Raw genomic sequence first — 25,674 nt, forward strand, 5'->3', positions numbered from 1 at the left:
AGCCAGAAGAATCTCCGTGAGATGGCCAGAACACTCCCAAAGAACTGCCACTGCCCCAGGGTCTCTTCCAGAAAGTGTGGCTGCCCACCTGGGACCCTCAAGTGCTCCACCTGCCTCCATACACCTGGCGAGTCTGACTGGTTTGACAAACGCTTTGAAAGAGCCATTGAGCCCCTGCATAGCTCAGAGGTACCTATGTCCTCTGATGCTCTTATATTACGGATGCTCAGTGTATAATTTGGGCCTCTGTTCAGTCCCTGTCCCCATCCCTAGGCACTACCCATCTCCCTGTTCATGGCTCCAGGCTCTAAACTTCTTCCACAAGTAGCTGGAGCCTGAACTAAGCTGTCGAATTCCTCCCTTCTTTTTTTTTTATGCTCCTAGGGAGTTCAGAGTAAGTCAGAGATGCAGTTTATGAATAGGAAGCAGCAGCAGCAGACTGAAGTGTCTCCTTGCCGGACCTGTGCAGTGGTGGGGAACTCATGGTTCCTACGAGACTCTGGCTTAGGCTTCAGGGTTAACCAACATGACGTGGTCCTCAGGTGGGTTCAGGGTAGTAGGTGGAGACCAGGAAGGTCAAGCCAAATCTTCCTCCTCCCTTAAACGACCATCCTGCCCTTCTTTCCAAGGATGAACCAGGCCCCTGTCCAGGGTTTTGAGACAGATGTGGGGAACACAACCACCATGCGCATTATGTATCCTGAGGCTGTCAGGATTCAAGATCCTGGCACCCAGCTTCTGGTGCTTCCAATGAATTCATCTGGTCTGCAGCGGTTCATGAATACACTGTTTGAAGACAGTCTCATTTGGAAGCCAAAAAATCCAGGGTATGGTAGTAAAGGGGGGTATTGTAGGGGATGACAAGAGGAGACTCCAGGGAGACACTTGCTGGATTGGATTGCCTCAGTTTTAGGGGGTTGCTGTATCAGATGACTCTGAAATGCCCCCACCCTCAATCCTTTTTTAGATTTCAGATAGCCCAGTTCCCTGGTGGAAACAAAAAGAGCAAAGACAAGGTGAGACACCCAGGAGGGGAAAAGTGAAGGAACAGGATGTGGCCGTGGGCAAGCCATGGGACAAGCCTTAGGTCAACCCTCTCCCTTTTCTTCCCCAGGTCTTGGTGATCAGCCTCACCTTCCTCAAGTACATCCAGGAAAATTGGCTGAAAAAACAGGGTCTGTATCCATCCTTGGGGCTTGTGGCTCTGTTCTATGCCTTGCACACCTGTGACCAGGTAAGAGACCTTCTCCAATTCACAGGCCTTCATCATTCTGCCACTAAAAATTTCTGTCTTCTCAGGGACTTCAGGTTAAAGTCTAAAGTTTTCTGCTTGGCTTTCAGACACTACGTGATCTGGTTGCTCCCCTCATCTGTTCTTCCAGGTTCACACACTGGTCTTCTTGGGGTTCCCCAAACATAAGAGTTGCCTCATGCCTTCTCACATGCTGTTCCCTCTACCTGGAATGCCCTTCCCTTGTCTCCCTGGAGAATCTCTCTTCTTTCAATATGATCAGCAGCAGCTAGTTGATACTCTTTTCTGGGCTCTGGGGTCACTCTGTGAATGTATTCACCTCACCGCGTCCAGTATTTGTCTTCTGTGGAGAAGGTGAACTGCATTCTCCCTCTCAGCTCAAGGAGGTGGCTTGCCACACTAGATGTTGAGTGGATGTTTGCTGAATGGATGGTTGGCGGTCATGGGGGCAGGGCAGGATCCAGCCTGCCACCCCATGACCATCTCCTATCTTACCCATCTCCCAGGTCTCCTTGTTTGGTTTTGGAACAGACAATCTCCAAAGGTGGTCTCATTACTGGGATGATAAATATTGGTTCATGAACACCATGCACAATCCCAAGGCAGAGTACAATATCATCCTTCGGCTATGGTGTGAGGGAAAGGTTGTTATCTACAAATGAGATTGTCCCCAACCTGTTTCAGCCCACTGGAGGCCACAGCAGGCTGACAAGGACTCAACGGGGACTTGGAGTATCAAGGAGGGACTGGGCTTCAGGTGAACCCTGGATGGAGATCACTCTGCTAAATAAAACCCTAGCTTGTTTTTTCTCACTGGAGTCCTGGTGGCTTTAAAGGTCTACATTCTATTCCAGACTCTCAATGGCAAATATATCACCGCATCAAAAAAGCCCAGGAGTCCAATATCTCTTCTGTTATTTCTTTGGAATATGTTTTTCTAGTTGCAAAATTAACCAGGATTTGGGACTTAAGGGGGCATAGTAAACACATGTGTTTATAATCTCACCTTGACCTTGGAGACCTGAATGAAATGATAGGCTACGTCCTGCTTCTTTAAAAATTGTTCTGCTCTCTTACACTTTGAGGAAGTTGCCAAATATGGGTCTTAAGCCTGTGGGCTGGGTTCAGTCCAGACTGCCTCCACCACTGCCAGTGCATAAGTGACAAGTTCTGCCACAGTCCATCCTCTTGACTGGCTTGACACGTGGCTGAACTACAAGGGGACCAGAGTCAGTTCCAGCTGATATGCCCAGGAAGGAACACTTCAAGGGCATTCACCCAGAGTAGAAGAGGAATGAGGCCAGAAGGAGGCTTTGAACGCTAGACTCCGACTTTAGCCAAACGTCACCTTGGTGCTTTTGAGGCCGCAGAACTTGTTTTAAGGCAAGAACTTTTGATGTTTCTTCATAACCCATGAGTTCAAGTCTAGATTCCAGGCCCTCTATAATCTTGCCATGCATCCAGCCTCAGCCCAACAGAAACTCTGCCACAAACAGACCAGTATTCTCCAATATGCTTAGCCACCTTTCCCAACTCTTCTCCATCCCTCAAGGGACACTTCATGCCTCCCTTCCCCATTCCCTTGGGATTTTGATAGCACCTGTAGTTGACACACAGAATTGTCTCTGACTGATTAATGAGCATTAGTCTGTTATTATCAATCAGACTACAAGCTCTCTGTGGACAGGGGCTTTGTCTTGTGTTTCTTCTGTAACTCTTCTCTAGCAGGGCACAGGACAGCCAAATATTCATGCCACCAGATGTGAATATTTGGCAAATTCTTCCTCAATAAGCAGCCTTGATGTGCTGTTGCTGCCCAGCTGTATGAGTCGAGAGGCGCAGCAAACAAATGCAAAGATGAGGGTTTATTGTTGAAGGGGAAGGAGAGGGTGGAGTGCTGGGATAATAAATTCTAGGCAAGAGCAGGGCAAGCAAGGCACCCTCTGGGTGGCCCTGTAAGTCAATGTGATTCACCTCATTCCCATGTGAGTTGGGGCTCTCCTCCAGACTCCTACTTGCCTCTTCCTGACAACGTCAGCTGGCCTGGGGCTCCTGGGTTGGGCAAGAGAACCAGAACCTTCCTTTGGCAAGCTGTAGCTGTGTCATTGGGCCACGACTTACTGGACAATCATCATCTGCCTATCTGAGTGCTTCCAGGTTGGCTTATATCCTGCCCTGGCTGTGGCTGCTACCTGGAGGTGGCTTGGGCAGCACTAGGGCTGGGGCTGGGGCTCGGGTATAGCAAGATTGGGCCTGGAGATGCCAGGCTTTGGGTCAGGGACTCATCCAGCTTGCGGGTCTCGGCCTCTAGGACAGTGGGCTCTGGGGCCTGGGCCACGGCAAGGAGTGAGTGGGAGAGGTTGTGGTGCAGGCCTGCTAGCTCGCGGCTGGTCTGCACGGAGCGAGCGATGTAGTCCTGCTTCTGCTTCCGCTCCAAGGCCAGCTGGGCTCGTAGCAGGGCCACCTGGTGACAGAAGAACAAAGAAGGGAGGAGCTGAGTGCTTCGAAGCTGCCCCAACTTGGCCTGCTCTGTGCTCCTGTGGCTCTTGTTGGGTCAGTATTTGAATAAACTCTACCACATACACAAATTTCAGAGTCAGGCTTTAGGGTGTTTGGGGGAAGGATGCCTAGGAGCCATAGAGAACCTAGTGATTCTCAACCTAAGCTTTAAAAAAAAATAGCACAACTATTTTTATCAACTTTTAACCACTGTGCCACCAGGGCTTCTCTTATTGAGGGATAATTTACATGTAATAAAATACCCAGATTTTAATACAGGTGGTTCCTGACTTACGACATATTCAAGTTATGACGAATTGCACTTATGTTGGAATGGAACCCTGTCATAAGTCGGGGACTACCTATATTACATACAATGTTGCAGTGGTATGTATTTATGTAATGTTTCCAAGCCCCAAAGACAAGTAAAAATCAGATTTATAAAGACACTGATAATAGAAGGCAATAATAATGAAAACTGGAAAAAAAAAAAAAAATGAGGTATTTGACTCACAGAGTCATCGGAATAGAACCCGGTCCTAAGTCGGGGACTGCCTATATATATTTTGATGACTTTGACAAAGTATATACCCATGTAACCACCATCCCAATCAAGATAGAGAACATTTTAAACACTGCAGAAAGTTCCATCATGGCCCTTTTGGGAGCTTTTAAAAACTGTTCTGGCTTAATTATATTGGGATGAGGCCCTGGGCAACAGTATTTTTTTCAAAGCGTCTCAGGTGATTCCCAGATGGTGTCGCTAATCACTGATTAGCCCTTCTATTTTTCACATGAGTATACTGAGACTACCAGAGAGTGAAGTTATTGGGACCTTAGAGCAGGTCTGGGACCAGGGTGAGACAAGAGGCACCTAGGAAGCAAAATTTAAGGAAACATGCCAGGTCAGGAGAGAGCGCTCCTTAAATTTTGCACCCAAGTGCCTCTCTTGCTTCACCTTAGTCTTGGCCCTGTCTCAGGGATTGCTTTTCATGAGTTTAACAGAGTTCAAAGTAATAATTTATGTCTAGCTAGATAGCCAAGCCCTGCCAGGAGTGGCTACTGATTTCTGAACTAGGCTCAGAAATCAAGATTCTACAGTCCTAGTTTCCCCAGTGTTGAGGTGAGACCTAAGAGGCAAGAAGGTACATTATACAGTTTCCCTGAGTGTGGCCACCTGACCTGGGCTATGAGGTATGGATCGTGGTCCTGGTGCCAGGCTACTCTGCTGGTGTGCTGGCAACAGCCTTGCCAGCAAGGGTGCACTTGGAGGCAGAGGAGGCCAGGATAATTCTGTTTGTTTTAGTCTGTCCTCCTAGAATCTTCTGTCTGCTCCTGAACCCTCTTCCTTTTCCTTCCCCTTCCTAAGTATGAATCTGCAGGCCTGGGGCCTAGATCATGCTTTTTTTCCCCACTCCCGCCCTCTGAATTGGGACTAGGGCCCCTTTTGCCTCCCCACATAGATTGAAGTTCTCTGAAGGCAAGCACTATTTCCTCTCTCCTGAGGAGGTGCACAAAGGGCCAAGCACATGCAGACACTAAAGCCTTGTTGCCTGCATGCAAAAAGGAGGGTAAAAGGACTTGGACAATGGATTCTTCCAGAATGTACCTCTTTCTGCAGTTCAGCCACATGCTTGACATCGGAGAAGCCCTTCTGTCCTCCTATCCCATCCTGTGGAAGACAAATACCATTCCTACTGGAATAGGCTTTTCCTCTCTGGAGTTTCTGCAGGCATCCTCCAGCTATCTTATCACAATTTGGGGGGCCTGGCCAAGGGCTATGGGCCAGAAGTGCCTGCAATCAGACTGGACCTCTTTGGGACACATGGCCCTGGGTTAAGGAGAGGCCCAGGAGGGCCTATGCCAGCCTAATGGGTAATGCCCATGGAGACCTGATGCTGAACATCAAAGAGGCTTGGGTGGCATTTGCTTCTTTGAGGCACTTCTTCATTTAATAGATGTATACCATGCATCTATTCTGTGCTAGCTCTGTGCTGTGAGCCAAAGATGCAGAGGGGAAGTCAGACAAGGTGCTTGCCCTTGGGAAGCTCTCACTTAAAGAAAAGGGGGTGGAGAGCTGGGAGGTGCTCAGCCACCAGACACAGTCCCTCCCTGGCAGGCTGCAGGGCTATGGATACCGATAGGCATACATTAGCAAAGAGTACTGGTTTGGGTTTTTTTTCCTGAACCCCTTACCCACAAAGGGGACTCTGGCCCTGGGAAATACCACAGACCTTAGTTTTATAAACTCAATACCGGAAGAGGCAAGGAGGTCTAAGAGACCTGCAAAGCTGCCATCAAGCTCCTGGGTACATCAGGGGCTGGCAGGTACCACACAGCACCTACATATCAGGGATTCTGACCAGAAGCCCAGTGAGGCTTGCTCTCAGGCAGCCCAAGGCTCTGGTCGGGGGCGGTGGCGAGGCAGATTAGATCTTAGTGAAGGCTTTCAGAGTTCCTCAGAAGACAGGCCTGCTGGCCTTAACTCCACCCCCCACCCACTGAAGCTAGGCCTCCTCCCTGGGGCCAGTCAGGAACGGCTCTCGGGATTGGCTGAAGCGGATGTCTTCCCTCCATGGATGGCCTAGGGCTGAGTTTCTGGGTGGCTGGAAATGCTAACCAAAAGGTCAGCAGTTCAAATCCACCAGCTGCTTTTTGGAAACCCTATGGGGCAGTTCTACTCTGTCCCGTAGGGTCGCTATGAGTTGGAATCAACTTGACAGCAGTGGGTTTTGGGGTTTGCAGGTTAGGCACTGTGAGGTGGCAAACCTGTTGTGTGGGTGGTGGTGCTGTGGCTTCACCGATCTCCAGGACCCCTGCCCGGGAAGCACGTATGGAGTCCCTCTTCAGCTTCCTCCGCTCCCGCTCCACCTGCCCAGATGCCAGCAAGAAATCAAGACTTGGTTTTTGCCTCTCGGTCTGGAGCAGAGTTGTCTCTCAAGAGAGGGGGCCAGTGCATGGGTGAGTGGGTGTGAGAGGACAGCAGCCATGGGAACCAAAACTCCTGGGCTGAGGAAAGTACATGCTAGGGCAGCCCTGAGTGCAAAGAGGTGCTCCTGGGGCAGAGGTCCTCAAGGGGAGGGTCATGCTCTCAAGGTCAAGTGTGCAAGGGTCAGCACACTTATTCTGCAGTAAATATCTTAGGCTTTGTGGGTCACATGGTCTCTGTGCAACTACTCAACTCTGCTGTTGCAGCAGGAAAACAGCCCTAGACAACACATAAATGAATGCGGCATGGCTGGATTCCAATAAAACTTTGTTTTCAAAAATAAGCAGTGGGCTGGATTTGGCCCGTGGGCTGTAGTTTGCTGAATACAAAGGTTGCATGCCTACCCCCAAGGAGGGAGCTGGGGACAGAGGAAGCTGCTCACCTGTTCCAAGGCGGTCCGCAGCTGTACATTGTGGCGCTGCAGCCTGCTCCGGTCAATCTCTAGCCGCGCCACTGCTTGCTGTAGCTGCTCAAGCCTTTGTCTCTGCTTCTCCTCCATCCCAGGACTAGGCTCAGCCTCCACTCCCGAGACCTGTGGGGAACCTGTGAATCTCACCTGGGCAGCCTCTCAGATAGGTGGGGAGCAGAGAGAGGACGCAGGGAAAATCTGGCAGGCCTGGGCTTCAGGGATACAGCTCCCAAGGGAAGGGGACAAGCTCCTGGATAGGAGCTCCCTCCTGGGCCATCTGTTCCCACAGGGCTCTAGCTCACCACTCCCGGCTGTACAGTCTGCTCTCCTCTAGTCCCTGGCTCAGCTCTTCTGGTCGGGCCTGGGCTGTGCAGCCGCTCCTTCTCCAGAGCCTGTCTGGTAAGGTCCAACTCATCCTGGGTATCAAGGTGTGGAACAAAATCATACCATGCCAACCTCATATCTAGGCCTACCCTGCCCTCCATCCTCATAAAAGCCAGCTTGCTCTTCTTATCAGGTTACAATCTTATTTTTCCCAGGGCCTCTGAGCTATTCTAGTCCAGAACCTTCCTTTTACAGATGGATAAAACAAAGGATCAGAGACACATCTATCCAAGGGTATATGGTAAGCTAGTAAGCGAACTAGGACTGGAAGTCCAGCCTTTCTAGATGTCCCACAAAGCGAAGTGATTAAGTGCTCTGAGGTCCTGTGGAGAGGCATGGAATCTGGGTGTTATGTCACCACTTACTGGCTATGTGGCATAGCGGTTAAGAGCTACAGCTGCTAACCCAAAGGTCAGCAGTTCGAATCCACCAGGGGCTCCTTGGAAACCCTATAGGGCAGTTCTACTCTGTCCTATAGGGCCGCTGAGTCAGAATCAACTCGATGGCAACAGGTTTGGTTTTTAGTATTTGCTATGTGACCTCAGTGAAGATATGAGCTCTCTCCAAACCCCGACTTCCTCGTTTGTAAAAGGACTACATGCTCTGGGAAGCATAGGTCAAATCTTAGGGAATTAAATTCTTTGGATAAACGGAGAAAGCTAATGCTATATATTTTCTAGGCACCCTATGTTTCATAGATGGTAATGGACAAGAAGAGAGACGGACAAAAGAAAATGATGCTGTCTGGGAGAGAAAAAGAACTTGGTGGTAAAATAGGCTGGGTTCTGGAGTCAGACTGCTGAAGTCTAATGTAGCTCTACCATTTACCAGCTGTGTGGCCTTGGGCACGTTACTTCTCTGAGTCTCCATTCCTCAACGCTAAAATGAGGATAATACCGGTTCCTACTTTTCAGGGTTGTTGTGGAAGAAAGTAGGAATACACAGTGGCTGACATGTAAAATAAAAAAAAAAAACTTAATAAAAATGTCTTACTATGTTGAGGGGCTGCATCTGAAAGATGCCCTTGAGTGTTTGGGTGTAGTGACATTATTGAGTGAACTTTCACTGCTCAGTAACCCAAAAGGGATGGGAAGTGCCCTGTAAGAGTAGTTCTGGAAATAGGAAAAGAGTTCCACATGTTGATGGCTTCCTTCATGTCTAAGCTAGGTACTCTGTATGTGTTATACTTTGTACTCAGAATGACCCAATGGAGTTGGTGCTATCATAGTCCTATTGTATAGATGAGAAAACCAAGGATCAGAGAAATGAAGGCAGTTACCCAGGGTCACGCTGCTAATAAATTGCAGAACTGTAATTTCAACCAAAGAACTTGACTCCAAAGTTCATAAACTTAATTCCCTCTTTAGACATTGCCCATTATCAAGAGTAGTGCTTTGTGAGCTCCCTCAAAGAGAGTACTTGAGGGTTGTGTGTCTGAGATGAGGGAGGGGCCTTCTGGGGTTTAGCCAAGTTCAGAGGACCAGGATGTGAGTCAATTCCCCTGGAAAAATGGGCTGGGTTCCTCTTGATAAAAGGGGCAATGCCTATCTATGTCTATCAGTCAACCAATCTTTCCCAATTGCCTACTCTGTACAGGCCTTGTGCTTAGTGCTGGGGCACAGAGGTGACTAAGACATGGTCCCTGACCCTGAGGTTAAATGTTATACCCCAACGTTCTATCCTAAGCCCATTTCCTTTCTCACTCACCATTCTACCCAGAGGAACACACTTCTTCCTAACTGTTGATGACTCCAAAGTCTCTGTCTCTATACCCAAATTCATTTTTGAATTCCAGACCACTTTACAAATCTGCCTACTGGGTGTCTCCCCTTGCATGTCCCACAGATGTCTCACTCCATTTCCAAACTGAACTCATCATCCCAGTCCTCTTCCTCAAACCTACTTTTCCTCATCTCAGTGAACTGTACTATCATCAAGCCAGTTGCTCCAGCCAGAAACCTGGGTGTTGTCCTTGACATCTTTCTGCCCTTTCTTTACTCCCCCAACCTCAAGGCCAATCAATGCCAGAAGTCCAATGAAACTCCTAAATCCACCCATGAGTCTCCATCCACACTCTTACTATCTTAGGTTACCACCGCATCCCTGGACTTGTATTACAGCCTCTTAGCTGGTCTCCCCAGATCTACTATTGCCCCACACAGCAGCAAGAACGATCTTTCTTCTGAATTGTGTATCTGATCATGTTGCCCCCCTGTCCCAAACCCTTCACCTGCTTCCCATGGTCACCCAGGTTCCTCAGCATGGCTTACAAGCCCTGAATGATGAGGCACCTGCTGTCCTTTGTTCTCTAGCCAACTCCCTCATCTATGTCCCAGGCAGCCTAAAGCACCTACACAGATGTTTCCTGCTCTTCTTCCTCCTTTTCCCTCTTGCTCAGAAAGCTCATTCCCTATAGGCGCTTGGCTAATTCCTTACTGGCCCCTTCAGATCTAGTCTTAACTGCCACTCTTCCCAGCATTCACCCCCAGGAGTGGTAGATGCCCTTCCAGTGTTCTCAGAGCACATTGCACTTCCCTTCCCATCACACTGCATTATATCTGCTTATCCACCAGACAGTAAGCTCTGTGAGGGCAGGGCTAGCATAGTTTCCCAGTTCCATTACACAGCAGTGCTCCTGATCTCAGCTTTCTCATCCCTCTAAGGTGCCGCAAGGCCCACAATGGCAGCACGCCCTGAGCTCAGCCAGATGGGCTCTGCCCCAGGCCCTTACACTCCTGCAGTGACTCACCTGCAGCTTCTGCTGCTCCGAGTCCCGCTCCAGGACAGAGGCTTGTAGGAACATGGCCACCTCCTGCAGACTGCTGATACTGGCCTTGCTCTGGGCCAGGGATAGTGCCAAGTCCTGGGCCTTTTCCCTCCACTCGATCTCCCTGGCCTCTGTCTGCTTCAGGGCTCCCTGTAGTCGCTCCAGCTCCTGTTGCATCCTGGGTACTAAAGAATCAAATGTTGGAGAGGACTTCTCCACTGGAGAGGCTTTGTGGCTTTGGGGTGAGTCCTCTGGGTTCCTCCTTTGCTGGGCTTCTCTCAGTTCCAAGATCTCCTCTTCCTTTTGGGCTAGAGTCAGTTGGAGCTCCCTTAGATTCTCATGAAGCTCCCTCATCTCTTCCTCTTCTTTCCTCTGCCCCCCTTGGACCACATCCTCTCGGTCCCTCTGGGCCAGAAACTTCTCCAGCAGCTGCCCCTGTTCCTTCTGGTGTTTCAGCTCTTCATCTCTCTGGGCAAGTGCCTGCTGGAGCTGCTGCATGGCCTCCTGGTGTCGAAGATCCTGGTTCTGGATCTCACTTTCCCGCATCCTCAGGGCCTCCTCCAGCTGCCGGGTTTGTGCCTGGCAGGAGTCCAGCGTAGCCTGCAGGGTGGCAGTGCTGGCCTCCAGGCTGCGGTTCAACTCTGCCTGTCCAAGGAGATGCTGTTCTTTCTCCTGCAGGGCAGCCTGTGCTTTGCTAAGGGCCTCCTGGAGGGCCTCCACCTGGTCCCGGGCAGCTTCCTCCCGATGCTGGCAGGACTGGCTATCTGCCCGCAGGGCCTCCAGCTCCTGGTCCTGTTCCTTGAGCACTGCCTCTGCCTGCAGCCAGCTGTCCTGCAGGGCCCTGACCTCTGCCTCATGCTCCTGTGCCCGCTCAGCACACTGCTGCTGGAGGGCCAGCAGGGCTTCCTCCTGCTCCCGAGACTCAGCCCTCAGGTCACCCAACACCTCCTCCAGGGCCTGTACCTGCTGTCCCTCCACTGCCAGCTCTTCCTGGAGTCTTCGCACCTCCTCCTTGTGTTCCTCAAGCTCCTCCTGGTGCTCCTTCAGTGTCACATGGGCCTGCTCCAGAGCTCCCTGGAGTGAGCGTGCCTGTTCCCTCACATTCTCCTCCTGCCCCTGGGCCTGCCGATGTTCCTGCTGCAGGGTCTCCAGCTCCTGGTTCCTCTGGACCAGCGTCCTCTGGGCATCTTCCAACTGATCCTGAAGTGACTGTTCTTTCAGCTGCCCTTGTTCCCTGGCTTCCTGCAGGTGCCGCTGCAGGACCACCACCTCCTGCTCTCGCTGTGTCAGGAGCAGGCTGGCCTCTCCCACCTTCCTGTGTAGGCCCTGGAGCTGCTGTTCCAGCTGGTCCTTGTGCTCCTCAAGTTCCTGGATCCTCTCCTGCTGGCATTCCACCTCCTTCTCCTTGTCACGCAGGATCAGCTTCATGTGCTCAAGGCTCCCGCGCTGTGCCTTACTCTGGCCTTTCCCTTCCTCTGCCCGCTCCTGCGTGTGTGGTCTCTGAATGGCCAGCTCCCGGCCTCGCTCCCTCAAGGACAACTTGATCTGTTCTAGATCCTCCTCTAGAATCTTGGTCTGTAGTGTCCTCTGATCTTCTAGGACCTGAATCCTCTCCTTCTGGAGCCTCATCTCCTGGTCCCTCCTCTCAAGATCCTGGGTCAGACGCTCCTTCTGCCTCTGCAGCTCCTCGATCTGTTCTCGCTGGCACTTCACCTCCTGGCCCCTCTCCCGGAGCTCCCCTGCCAGGAGGGTGCTGTGGCTCTCCAGCTCCTGGATCTGGTTGCTTTGGGCCTGCAGCTCCTGGCCCCTTTCCTCCAGGTCCAGTGTCATATGGGTCAGAGTCACCCTCTGCATTTCCCTTTGGCCTTCCAGCTCCTCGATTGCCTTTTGCTGGCACTCCATTTTGTGATGGTTTTCCTCTAGCTCCAGGGCCAGGCATTCCAGGGTAACCAACTGCTTTTTCAGATCCTGAATCTGGCCTCTCTGGGACTCAATCACTTGGGCCTTCTTCTCAAGTTCTAGAAGCTGACGTTCCAAGATGTTCCGCTGGGTCGCCCGGTCCTTCTCAAGCTCTTCGATCTGCTCCTTCTGCACGGACAGCTTCTGCTCTCGCTCCTGGACGGCCACGGGCAGATGCTCTAAAACAGACCTACACTTCTCCAGCTCCTGAATCTGTTCTTGTTGCAGATCCACCTCTTGGTTCCTCTTCTTTAGGTCCAGAGATAGCACTTCCAGAGCAGCCTTCTGCATTTCCCGTTGCGTCTCAAGTTCCTGGATTTTCCCCCGTAAAGTCTCCACCTCCTCTTCTCTTTTAGATAGGGCCTGGGCCAGGAGGGCCAGATTCTCCTGCAAAGCCTTCCCTTGGGCCACCTTCAGTTCGCCCTGTTCTTGCAGAGCCTGGGCTTTCTCACGCTCACTCTCCACCTGCTCATTTTTCAGTTTCAGGGCTGAGCGGGCAGTTCTCAGGTATTCTTCCAGGACCCCAGCAGCATTTGCTTGGGCCCTCGCTTCTGTGATAGATGCTTGCAGATGTTCCACCTGGGCTGTCAGGTTCTCCTTTGCTGCCTGAAGTAGCTCTCGCTCATTCTGGAAAACAAGATGTAAAACCACCTTAGACTACACTTCCCTGATATTGTTGTTTCAATGCAGGCCCTTCCCACTGTTACCCTGTGGTACCAGCAGTGACAAAAGCTTGGGCAAAAAGATCTGGTGCATTTCACTTAAGCTGACACTGAAAATGAACATTCCTACCACATCCCAGGGCTCTGCTATGCCCGGGAGAAAACCTGGTGCAAATGAGCCATCCCCTATTCTGGTCCTTCAGGGCAAGGGATAAAAATCTCCACCTCAACTTAGAAAAAGTAATTAAAGGAGGCTTCACTGGTTTTTTTTTTTTTTCACTGGGGCCTTAATAATGGGCCTCAGGGACATGGGGACAGTCAGAAGGACTGAGACACTTAGAGGAAACCGGGTACTGCATATAAATGGGGCATGACCACAAGCCAAGGTGGGCCCAGGAGCTGGAACCCTGGGCCTAAAGCAATCCCCTCCGCCAAACCAGCACCATCTTACCTGGGCTTCTATTCCCTGTAGCTCCGCTTGCCGTAGGCGACTCTGTAAGGATGCCACACTTTCATGCAGTTCCGTCAGCTCAGATTCTAGGGCGTCCTGTTTTCCTTCCCATTTGGATTTCTCTTTGGGAAAAGGAGAGGCAGTGAAGCAAGGCCCATGATCATGACTGGGGGAGTGGGGAAAAGAGGCATGCGGAGGCAGATGCAGGATGGGGAAACAGACTCAAGGAGGAAGACAGCCGAAAAGGGGAGAATTACATCCAGTTTCATAGAGACATTTCCCATCTGTCAGCTGCTCCTATTTGTCTAGGCTCCCTGCTGCTTCCAGACCCAGCACTGCCTGATAATCATCCTAACACTTCCTCATCCGGACACACATAAATCCTCAACCCTGGGCACCAGACAGGGCTGAGCAAGATGACATCGGAGGTCTCTTCCAGCCCCAATTCTGTGATTTTGCTGAGGTTCCTAGAACCACGGGCTGCTCTGTTAGCTGCTTTCCATTTCTGGAACGTGCATTATGTTCTCAACCATGTCCTCAAAATGATTAGTCTCTGATGAATGAATGAATAGCCGGCTCTATTTGTATGTCTCTCAGGAAGCTCTCTGGGACATTCTCAAAGCCTAGGCCCACTCCCCAAGTTGTCCTCTTCTCTTCCGGAGTCAAGCTTTAAGCTTTAAGACCCTCTCCTCTCCTCTCCAATCAGTCACCACTCTTTCCAGCCCTGGGTTGTGGCACGAATATGTTCTCCCAGATTCCCCCTCCTTGCTATCTCCCTGACCAGCCGACAATCCTTCTGCCATCAAAGGCTAATCATTTTGAGGACACAGTTGGAGATGATAAAAATAAGTAACCTGGACAAAGCACAAACAACACAGAATTTTATCATTTTCCCATAGCCCTGGTCCTGGGTTTTCAATTCTCTACCTCCTCCAGAGACAGAAAATGGAAGTCCGGCCAGCTCCTCCTCTCAGTGCACCAAATCTGTCTCCCCCAAACCCTTCTTCCAGGATAGCCCTCAAAGGTCAAGCAAAGCAGAAAAACAGCTCAAGGGGGGTCATCACCCATTTTGAAATGCCTCTAGGTACCTTCTCACAGCTGTGGGTAAGCAGTAGAAAAAGTGGCTGCTAGGCCGGCTCCTGCCACTCCTGGGCTTCCCACTTTTCTTTCTCTTCCCTCCAAGTCCCCCTTCCTGCTTTGAGCTTCTCACCTTCCTGGTACTGGGAAAGCTGGCTCTGTAGCTCCTGCAACTCTGTGTGAACCTGGTTCTTCTCAGCCTCAATAACAGTTAGACGCTGTTCCAGCTTCTGGGCCTGATCCTTCAGATCATCCTGGGAAATAAAGGGCCAGCTAAACTCAAGTTCCTCCTCGTTCACAAAGCTGTCCCAGTCCCAGACTCAAGCTCTCTCCTCATCCTCACCCTCTGTGGTGGCCAGCCATCGTGGACCTACTCGCAGGCTGCTGGGTTGTAACTGAACTCTCTGACTTCCTGAAGTGATAACAGGCTCTGCTCCAAATGGCTGGAGGCTAGAATCTCCTTCTGTCAAGCCTATGTATTTTGAAACTGAACTTCTGATTGAAGTCCTAGCCCAAGTGTCTTCTCTTTCCTCCCTGAACTATGACTTCAAGAGTTAGCTCATAGGTCGCCTCATCCTTCCTGAATTCCCTCCCAAGTCAGAATGAATTGCCCCTTCCTCCTAGTTTCAACAGTACAACAGTTGCATCTATTATTGACTCTATTAATTCTGCCTTATATTGGAATGCAGGTTCGTTTCTCAGCCATGTCACAGGCCATTCTTAAAGGCAGAGATCAGGTCTTTCTCCTTTTGTATCCCAGAGTGGTTGGCACATTGGTGGCCCTCAAGTTTTGTTAACTGATAAGTTCACTGTAAGGGGGAATTTGTGGGACATTTAGGTCAGGTGTAGCCCTAGAATGTTCCTGTAAATGGCAACATCAAATATCACGTGCCCCCAGCTTGTCAGGTTTTTCCTGGAGGTCTTGGTATGGAAATAATCCATGGCTGAGAGGAAAATATGTTGCAACACAATAGCATGTATCTGTAAGAGTTTCATAGCTTACAGGGCTCATTCAAACCTCTTACTCATTTAGCCCTCACAGCTACCCTGTAAGGCAGGTATTATTTGCCTTACTTTACAAATGAAACCAAGGCCCAGAAAATCCAAATGCTTTTTCGTAGCTGCCAGGTGGTAAGTGCTGGAGGTGGAATGCACCCCAACGTGATCTCAGGAGCAAAACGGGTCAAACTGCTTCAGAGCCTTTTTCTCAAGCCGTAGGTGGAGGTGGAAAGAGAGCAGAGAGACCTACCCGGGCCTGTCGAGTCTTCCACAGGTCTTGGTGAAGCTTGTGGAGGGCCGATGCCACTGCCTCAGCTGAGAGAGCAGTCAGAAGGGGCCTTCCTTTAAAGAGGCTCCCAACTTCATTCTGGTCTGAAAAAATGAGGAGCAACCTCTTGACCTGGCTGCCTCTATGAAAAGAAACAGCCATAGCACCCAGACATGCTTTGGCCTTACCACTGACCCCTCCTCTCCTCAAAGAACCCCTTCTTAGCAGTTCATTCACATTATTTTCTGCATAGGGCACTAGGCAATGCTGGCTACTGTGTTAGGCCTTTAGTAAGTGCCAGGAACTCTGTGAGCTAATTTACATCTGTAATCTCATTAGCTCCTCTGAAAAGTTCGGAGATTAGGTATTCATGTTGTTGTTAGTTGGCATCAAGTCAATTCTGGCTCATGGCAACCTCACGCATGCAGAGTAGAACTGCTCCATAGAGTTTTCAAGGCTGTGACCTTTAGGAAGCAGACTGCCAGGTCTGTCTTGTGAGGCACTTAATGGGTAGGTTCGAATTACCAACCTTTCAGCTAGTAGTCAAGTGTTTAACTGTTTGCACCATGCAGGGACTTCTGGGACTTTTAGTATTCTCATTTTATAGTTGAAGAAAATTAAGCTCAGAGAGGATAGGTGACTTGCCCAAGGACACACAGCTATCAAACAGCAGAGCTGGGGTTCACTCAGAATGAATTCCAGAAGCTGTGACCTGAACCTTGGTGCAGCCTTGCCTAAGCAACTACATTGCTCTTCCCTTTCCCCTGGGATCTGGGCCTGACCCAAAGGGTTGAGTTCCTGGGTAGCTGCCTCACCTGGCTCGGGGCCCCTGAGGGAGGGTGCAGAGTCTCCCCCACCACTGAGGTCAGGCCTGCTCTCACTAACAGGCCCCAGGCACCGCTGCAGGACAGAATAGAGACTGGCCAGGTGGGCCTGGGCCTGGTGCCCGGGCCGCTGCTCTGCCGCCAGCGCTTCCAGCTGGCTCTCCATGCTTCTCAGTCGCAGCTGGAGTTGTGCTCCCTTGGCTTCCTGGGCCCACAAAGAAGCTCGCAGCTGCTGCTCCGTGACCCGGGATGCCTCCAGCTCCTCCAGCAGCTGTGCTTCCTGGGCCAGAAAGTCAGCCTCCTTTTCCTTCACCTCCTGCCTCAGTAATTCCACCTGCCAGGGAAGATGTGCAGTCACTTGGAGCAGGGAGGGGGTGCTTTTTCCTCCTGGGCCAGATCTCACTCAATCCCTGTGCAAACCTTGATCAGGGCTGGAGGGATTTCAGTGGGGTCAGCTCTTCAATAAGTAGGCAGGGCTCTGAAATGAGTGTTAGCCTAGATCTGACACCTAGTAGGTAGATGCCTATCTACCGATTGGCCTTCCCCTGATGCTGGACACATGGGCCCGGGCTACAGAAATGGGCTTTTGCTCCGGTTCCCCTGGCAGATATGGCAGCTTTCTGCTAGGATTAGAACTCTGCCCTGACACTTGACATTGAGCAGTCACAATAATAATGCCTTCCATTTACTGGATGCTTACTGTGTTCTTGACACTTTAGGTCCACAATCCCATTGTTTCCTCATATTCCTATAACGGTTAGGATTGTCATCGTATTTTATGGATGAAGAAACTGATGCTCACACAACTGGGAAGCAGTACAGCTGGGAGTCAAACCCGGGATTATCTAACAACAGACCTGCACCTTAACTGCTGCAACCTACTGTCTAGCTCTTAACTCTCCTCCCCTTCCCCTCCCAACTCCATCTTTCTTCTGCACCCAAGGTCTGGGGTCCTGCTGTGAGTAGACTGAGTCCCTGGAAAGTCCACTTATTGCTGCCTACCTAACTGGCACAGTACTTGTCGCTCAATTCCCCAAGCTGTGTCTTAGATGTGGCTGTATGTGAAGCAGGCTCACGTGTGCTCTACCACTTTGGGCACTATGTTCTAGGTTGTCACATTCCCAATGTCAAGGGCCATTGTCATTTCTGGGTCAGGTTTCCAAGCCCCCACCCTGCCCAGCCCTGGCTGCCCCCTCCTGCCAGGGCTACTGAGGTCACAGCCTATTCTGTAGTATGGAACAAGACAATGGCCTCTCAGTGAGGGAACTCTGAACAATCATCCTGCCACTCCTGGACAGGCTTCCACCAAGGAAGCAGGGCTCATAATCAGGGTGGGAAGTACCTGGGCACTGAGCTCTTTCTGCCCTCCCTGGGCCTCCTGCATGTCCTGGCGCAAGGAGTTCAGCTCTTGTTGTCGAGCAGAGTCAGCTTCTTGCAAAACAAGAAGTTTCTGTTCCTTTTCCACCAGGGATTGAGTCAGGCTAAAATGAGAGGGGTCAGAGGGCTGGGGCATTCTCTCAGGGAAACAAAGAACTACCTTCTCATCTGTTTCCTAAATACAGCATTAGTAATGCAGGTAGAAAGGGTAATGATAACGATTATAGTGTAAATAACAGCTACTTTTACTGAGCACCTACTGAATGCCAAGTACTGCCCTAGATCCTGCATGCATGGAGCACTTCATTTTAGTGACACGACTTACTCTTCTCTGGCAAATTCCAGGTATTCCAGACAAGTACCTCAAACTCAACCTGTCCAAAACTTCCCATCCCTCTGCGCTTCCCCTCGCCCACAGCTATCGCCTTTTACTACGTTCTCTAGCTCAGTAAAAAGCAACTGTATCCACCTAGTGCCCCAAGCTAGAAACCTTGGCCATATCAAAGTTCTTCCTTCATTTCATCCACTTCTGATCTATGACTAAACGTAACTGATTCTAACTCCCTTAATGTCCCTGAAGCCCATCTTCTCCTCTCCTTCCCCACTACTCCCACCCCGGTTCAGCCTTGGCCTCTCTCATCCAGACAATTGTACCAACCTCCTAAACTTGTCTTCCTGACTCCAGTTTCATCACCAAAGGGGTTTGTCCCTTCTCAAACTCCCACAGCACTGGGAATACGTGCTGCTCCTCATTCTGAATGGTCTCACTTTGGTCCTTATGTTTCATGTCATTACTATCCCTCTGACATATCATAAATTGGCTCATGTCAACTTTCCCGCTGAAAATTCTCCAGCACTTTCCCACCAAACTTAAAACTGCAAACCACTTGCTTGGCCTATAAAATCCTCAGTGATATGGCACTTGTCTGGCTCCTGCCACTCTCTCATGCACGGTGCTCCAACCATGCCATACCCTTTCAGTTGGACCAAACACCCAAGCTTTCATCTTCCTCAGGGCTTTTGGGAATGGGCTGCTCCATTTCATCCTCGGTGTTCAGTTTAAATGCTGTCTGCTGAGAAAGCCCTTTCCTAGCTACGTATCTGAAGTCGGTCTCCTCTCTCTTATTTCTATTGCAGCACCCTGTTTCTCTCCTCCATACTATGTATCGTAACCTATTATCATTTATTTGGGGGATTATTTAATTAACATCTTCCCCACAAACCTATAAACTCTATTGAGGCAGAGACCGCGCTGTGTCCCCAGCTCCTGGCACAGTGCCTGGTGCGTAACGGGTGTTCTCTAAATAGTTATTAAATGAATGGAGTGTAAGCTGTGAAGACAGGGAGTGTCCTCTCCACACAGTACATATACAGACCAGACCTGGAGACTTGAAAGGCTCAAGAAATTCATGTGAGGTGACCTGAGTAAAGAAGTGTCAACCACATGGTGACCACTGTAGGTAGATGGGCAAAAGCCAACTCCATGGCCTGTCTAGCCTACCTGGCTTTCTCTCTTTCCAGCTCCTTCTGAATCTGGGTATACTCTTGGGCTTCTCTTAGCTTCTCCTGAACCTCGTGTTCCATGAGCCTCCAGGAGTCATCCTTGGCAACCAGCTGAGACTTCAAGTTCTCTACCTAGAAAGTTAAGGACATGAAGACCAAGATAACAGGGTAGAGGGCCAGTGGGAAAGTGCTTCTCACCTAAGGCTTTGGGGCCCTTCAAGACTTACCACAGTCACCGGCCCATTTCCAATGCTCTGGAGTCTCCATCAATCCCTCTGGCTGTCCTTAGCCATGCCCCTCCCCAACATTACCCAGCTTAGTCATCTGTCTCCCCAGCCCCACATATGCTGTATAAAGGCAGGCCTGAATAAAAATATTGGCTGAACGGAACTGTGCCCAAAGGCAAAGTGATGGGAGAGTGTTTGGTGATCGTGTTTTTTAAAGTAAAAATCAGAATATTATTAATATAGGATTCTGAGAAGGAGAAGCAACTGAGCAGGAAAAACAATCTGGTATATAAAAATATTAGATTTATGGGGAGGATGGGAAGAACAATTGAAGCTGGGACTGCCTGAGAAAACCTAAGCTCTGTGGTCACAACAGAGGAAGAGATTACTGTTGCAAGGGTCTGAATACCTTTAGGGAGTCCTGGTGATACAGTGGTTAAGCACTTGGCTGCTAACCAAAAGGTCAGCAGTTTGAATCCATCAGCCACTCCTTGGAAACCCCATGGGACAGTTCTACTCTGTCCTATAGGGTCACTATGAGTGGGGATCGACTCGATGGCAACAGGTTTTTGATTTTGTTTTGAGCACCCTTCAACATTCTACTCAGTACTGTGGCTACCCTTCCCCCCTCAAGGTCAGGCAGCAGGGCCACGGCTCCTCCTAGTCTGCAGGAGAGAGTGGAGAGCTGGCCATGCTGGGGAAGGGCTGTGGGGCTGGAGAGGCGGAGACCTGCTTCTGCAGGTCCATGTTATCCTGCAGCAAGGTGTTGCCCTCTGCTCTGACGGCAACAAGGTCATCTCTGTGTTGCTGGGCTGCCTCCTCCAGTTCCTGCTGGGCCTCCTGGAGCTGGGTCTGCAGCATCCCACTGGTCTCCTGCAGGGGCAGAGACATCAAGGAGTAGAGGAAGGTATATAAATACTAGCTTTTTAGCTGGGTTGGCAAAAGTTGAGGGGCATATAGCAACCCATGTTGTTTCTATGATGCCCTACCACCTCAAGCTCCCTAAACTCCTTGCCTCATAGTCCCTTTCCTCTCTCTCTAAGAGCACTGGCTCCCCCAGGCTTTCTCGGCCAGGGTCCTTGAGTTGCTAGTAGTCTAACTGACCATACCCTTACTTCCATTTGATGCCACCCCCATTGTCCCCTATGTATACACACATACACACAGAAACTATGTTGTTTAAAATCTATTATTGGAACACGCCCCAGCCCTTTTTTTTTTTTTAATAATTTTTATTGTGCTTTAAGGGAAAGTTTACAAATCAAGTCAGTCTCTCACACAAAAACTTACATACACCTTGCTACACACTCCCAATTACTCTCCCCCTAATGAGACAACCTGTTCTCTCCCTCCACTCTCTCTTTTCGTGTCCTTTTTGCCAGCTTCTAACCCCCTCCACCCTCTCATCTCTCCTCCAGGCAGGAGATGCCAACATAGTCTCAAGTGTCCACCTGATCCAAGAAGCTCACTCCTCACCAGCATCCCTCTCCAACCCACTGTCCAGTCCAATACATGTCTGAAGAGTTGACAGCTCTGCTTTTAAATAATACCATCCTCAGTTTCCCACAGCCCTTAGAACAAAACCTAAGCACCAACCTGACTGCCAAAGGACTCCTGCCTACCTCTCTCCTTAGTTTATCATGCCCAAGCCACCCTGGCCTCCTTTTTTGTCCTCGAACTCCTCAAGCCCTTTCCTGTCTGTCCCTGGGCCCTTATGGTTGCTATTTCTTCCGCCTAAAGTATCCTTCGAGTGGCTAGCTTCTACTGCCTTTTTTTAAAAAATAGCTTTATTGAGATATAATTCACATATCATATAATTCACCTATTTAAAATGTACAATTCAATGGTTTAAGTATATTCACAAAGTCATACAACCATCACCACCATTGATTTTAGAACACTTTCATCACCCCAAAAAGAAACCACATACTCTTTAGCAGTCACTCTCCATTTTCTCCCCCACCACACCCCCAGCCCTAGTCAACCATGAATCTAATTTCTTTCTCTACATTATTGTTGTTGTTAGGTGCCATTGAGTCGGTTCTGACTCATAGCGACCCTGTGTACAACAGAACGAAATACTGCCTGGTCCTGCACCATCCTCACAATCGTTGCTATATTTCAGCCCATTGTTGCAGCCACTGTGCCAATCCACCTCATTGAGGGCCTTCCTCTTTTTTGCTGACCTTCTACTTTACCAAGCATGATGTCCTTCTCCAGAGACTGATCCCTCCTGATAATGTCTGAAGTATGTAAGACAAAGCCACGTCATCCTCCCGTCTAAGGAGGTGTCAAAATCTTTGATGTCTCTATAGATTTGCCTATTTTGGACATTTCATATAAAGGAATCATGTAATATGTGGTCTTCTGTGGCTGTTTTTTTTCACCTAGCACAATATTTTCAAGGCTCATCCATGTTGTTAGCATGTGGTTGGCTTGTTTTTTAACCGTCAAGTCAAGGCTCAAATGTCACTTTCTCAGTGTGGCCTTCTCTGACCATCTTTTCCAAAGTGGCCTCTTTTGAATCACTCTCAATGAAATCATCCTATTTGTTTCTTTCACAGCACTTATTACAGCCTGTAATTATTTATTTTGCATCTGCTTGTTTTTCTTTGTCTCTGCCACTAGAATGCAAGTTCCCTGAGGGCAGGGACGGTGTCTGTCATGTTCTGTTATGCCAGACCTTTATGTACTTATTATGTGTCAGCACCTTACACAGGGCCTGGAGCATAAGTGCCAAATAACTACTTATTGTTGGAATAGCAAATGAAGGCCCCTTTTTCTTCCCTGCCCAGGGCCATCCTTCATACCTGTTCCTTTAGCTTCTGAACCTTCATGTCCTGCCTCAACTGTTCCAGTTGTTGGCTGGCATCTGCCAGCTCCTTCTGGGTCTGCAGCAGTGTCTCCAGGAGGGACACTCTCTCCTTCTCCATCTCGAGCTGCATCTGTGGAGTGGTAGGAGGGGCAAGGGCTTGCTGGGTGGGGGTTATCATGTTCACCTGTGAGTACACGGCAGCTGTTCTAGGGCTGTTCTAGCAAATGGGGTGAGGGCTGAGGGTGAAGGAAGGTTCTACACCCACTGATGCAGAACCAGGAAGTGCAAAGACTGCCAGTGGTTTGCAAGCTGACAGGAAGTGGTAAATGTGAGCCCTCCCTCAGGAAGCAGGACATGCTGTAGGTCCTCTAGCTAACGGTGCTCATCACCCTGCACACCGGTAGTACAGTGGGCAGCTCTTCCCTCCTCTGGCAGCCCCTCTGCCACAGCACTCTTGGAAGAGGAAAAGGGAGTGTCCACAGGTCAGGGGATCACAGACTGAACGTGCAGCTCCAGCCCTCAGATCTCCTCACCTGGCGCAGGGCACTCTCAGCCTGGGCCCGTTCTTCCTCTTTCTGCACCTGGATGGCCTCGGTTTCTGTCTGCTGCTCCTTCAGCCTCATTTCCAGCTCCATTTTCTCCCTCTTTAGACCCTCCACAGCCTTATCCAGCTCCTGCTGGTGCCAGGAGCGCTCTTGTTCCTGGTCACATGAAGGAAACACTTGTTAGAACCAGAAAGGTAAGAAGAGGCAGGAGAACTGTATTGGAATAGCTGTGTGACCTTGCTATATCTCTGAGACTGTTTCCTCATCTGCAGAGTGAGGCTAATAATCCCTGTCTTATCTATCTCACCAGATTTTTTAAGATGATATTTTATAAATATCATTTTTCAAATGATATTTATAAAATCAAATGATATAATACATGCGAAAGTGCTTTCTAAAGTGCAATTATCCCTAACTTAAGCTATGAATATTTGTTATTTTAAAGCAACCACAACATGATCAACAGCTGTAACGATGAACTGAGGCAGCAGACCCTGGCTCTCTGCTGCCCATGTCCCTCTACTCAGGGCTGCAAAGTTGGCCTCCCCAAAAAACCAGACCTAGCCTAGCTAGGGAGTCCTTGGGTGGTGCAAACAGTTAACATGCTTGGTTGCTAATCAAAAGACTGAAGGTTCAAGTCCATCCAGGGGTGCCTCAGAAGAAAGGCCTGGTAATCTACCCCTCTCCCCCCTCAAATCAACCATTGAAAACCCTATGGAGCACACTTTTACTCTGATGCACACGGCATCGCCATGAGTTGACGGCAACTAGGGCCTAGCTAGGGTGTCTCCCTATATTACACGAGGGCGTAGGATAGGGGAGCCCTGGTTTTCCCAGAGGTCCACCAGTGTCCCAGACCAGTCCAGGTTCTTCTATTAGCAGCTCTCAGTACGGTGGTTAAGAACTTGGGCTCTGGAGTCAGGCTACTTAGGTGACCTCAATTTCTAAACATCTCTATGCCTGTTTTCTCATCTGTGAAAATGGGGATAGCAATAGTGCCCTCCAAGGGTTGTACTAAGGACTGAGATAATTCATGAAAGTGCTTTAAACAGTGCTCAGCAGAGGAAGCATTCAGTGTATAATAGCTATCGTCATCCCATTAGTGTTTCCCTGCACCTTTCCTTTAAAATACATATAAATTTGTAGTGATGTATTTATTTCATTGGGCAAATCTGCAAAAGACCTCTTTCAAGTGTTAAAAAGCAATGATTTCACACTGAGGACTAAGGTGCACCTGAACCAAGCCATGGTCTTTTTTTTTTTTTATAATTTTTACTGTGCTTTAAGTGAGTTTACAAATCAAGTCAGTCTCTCACACAAAAACTTACATACACCTTGCTACATACTCCCAATTACTCTCCCCCTAATGAGACAGCCCGCTCCCTCCCTCCACTCTCTCTTTTTGTGTCCATGTCGCCAGCTTCTAACCCCCTGCACCCTCTCATCTACCCTCCAGGCAGGAGATGCCAACATAGTCTCAAGCGTCCACCTGATCCAAGAAGCTCACTCCTCACCAGCATCCCTCTCCAACCCATTGTCCAGTCCAATCCACGTCTGAAGAGTTGGCTTTGGGAATGGTTCCTGTCCTGGGGCAACAGAAGGTCTGGGGTCCATGACCACCAGGGTCCTTCTAGTCTCAGTCAGACCATTAAGTCTTGTCTTTTCATGAGAATTTGGGGTCTGCATCCCACTGCTCTCCTGCTCCCTCAGGGGTTCTCTGCTGTGCTCCCTGTCAGGGCAGTCATCGGTTGTAGCTGGGCACCATCTAGTTCTTCTGGTCTCAGGATGATATAGTCTCCGGTTCATGTGGTCCTTTCTCTCTCTTGGGCTCGTAATTACCTTGTGTCCTTGGTGTTCTTCATTCTCCTTTGATCCAGGTGGGTTGAGACCAATTGATGCATCTTAGATGGCTTCTTGCTAGTGTTTAAGAGCCCAGATGCCACTCTCCAAAGTGGGATGCAGAATGTTTTCTTAATAGATTTTATTATGCCAATTGACTTAGATGTCCCCTGAAACCATGGTCCCCAAACCTCTGCCCCTGCTACGCTGGCCTTCAAAGCATTCAGTTTATTCAGGAAACTTGTTTGCTTTTGGCTTAGTGCCATGGTCTTTTTGATCACCTCATATGCATGCAAAAGCTGGACAATGAATAAGGAAGACAGAAGAATTGACGCCTTTGAATTACAGTGCTGGCAAAGAATACTGAATGTACCATGGGCTGCCAGAAGAATGAACAATCTGTCTTGGAAGGAGTATAGCCAGAATGCTCCTTAGAAGTGAGGGTGGCAGGGCTTTGTCTCATCTACTTTGGACATGTTATCAGGAGAGACCAGTCCCTGGAGAAGGACATCATGCTTGGTAAAGAAGAAGACCCTCAACGAGGCGGATTGACACAGTGGCTGTAACAATGGTCTCAAACATGGCAACGATTGTGAGGATGGTGCAGGACCAGGCAGTGTTTCATTCTGTTATACATGGGGTTGCTATGAGTTGGAACCGACTTGACGGCGCCTAACAACAACAACATTTATTTAATGGAGTGACTCTAGTGTTTCACCCCTTTCCACCATGTCATCTTGTGCAGCTTTCCCCCCACTTTTGACACTCTGGCTACACTGGCCTCCTTTCAGTTCCTTGAGCACAGTAAGCTCTTTCATACCACCTGGA

At 49.5% G+C, this 25,674-nt stretch overlaps 1 protein-coding gene across 13 annotated transcripts in view; it reads right to left on the reverse strand.

Moving 5' to 3' along the window:
* Positions 1-3,292: 3,292 nt before the first annotated feature.
* Positions 3,293-25,674, reverse strand: part of CEP250 (centrosomal protein 250) — a 48,486-nt gene continuing 26,104 nt past the window's right edge. For all 13 annotated transcript variants that reach the window (XM_049870104.1, XM_049870103.1, XM_049870099.1 and 10 more), the window contains 15 exons: positions 22,996-23,163; positions 22,458-22,592; positions 20,377-20,520; positions 19,419-19,552; positions 17,883-18,021; positions 16,532-16,874; positions 15,699-15,820; positions 14,583-14,703; positions 13,373-13,494; positions 10,283-12,886; positions 7,452-7,565; positions 7,123-7,272; positions 6,521-6,622; positions 5,361-5,423; positions 3,293-3,716 (listed from right to left, as the gene is read on the reverse strand). In XM_049870104.1, coding sequence (XP_049726061.1) covers positions 3,441-3,716; positions 5,361-5,423; positions 6,521-6,622; positions 7,123-7,272; positions 7,452-7,565; positions 10,283-12,886; positions 13,373-13,494; positions 14,583-14,703; positions 15,699-15,820; positions 16,532-16,874; positions 17,883-18,021; positions 19,419-19,552; positions 20,377-20,520; positions 22,458-22,592; positions 22,996-23,163 — 4,737 coding nt within the window. In that variant the 3' untranslated portion in view covers positions 3,293-3,440. The remainder of the gene's footprint in view (positions 3,717-5,360; positions 5,424-6,520; positions 6,623-7,122; positions 7,273-7,451; positions 7,566-10,282; positions 12,887-13,372; positions 13,495-14,582; positions 14,704-15,698; positions 15,821-16,531; positions 16,875-17,882; positions 18,022-19,418; positions 19,553-20,376; positions 20,521-22,457; positions 22,593-22,995; positions 23,164-25,674) is intronic.

Source organism: Elephas maximus, chromosome 25 (assembly GCF_024166365.1).
Source record: "Elephas maximus indicus isolate mEleMax1 chromosome 25, mEleMax1 primary haplotype, whole genome shotgun sequence".
Taxonomy (NCBI): Eukaryota; Metazoa; Chordata; class Mammalia; order Proboscidea; family Elephantidae; genus Elephas; species Elephas maximus.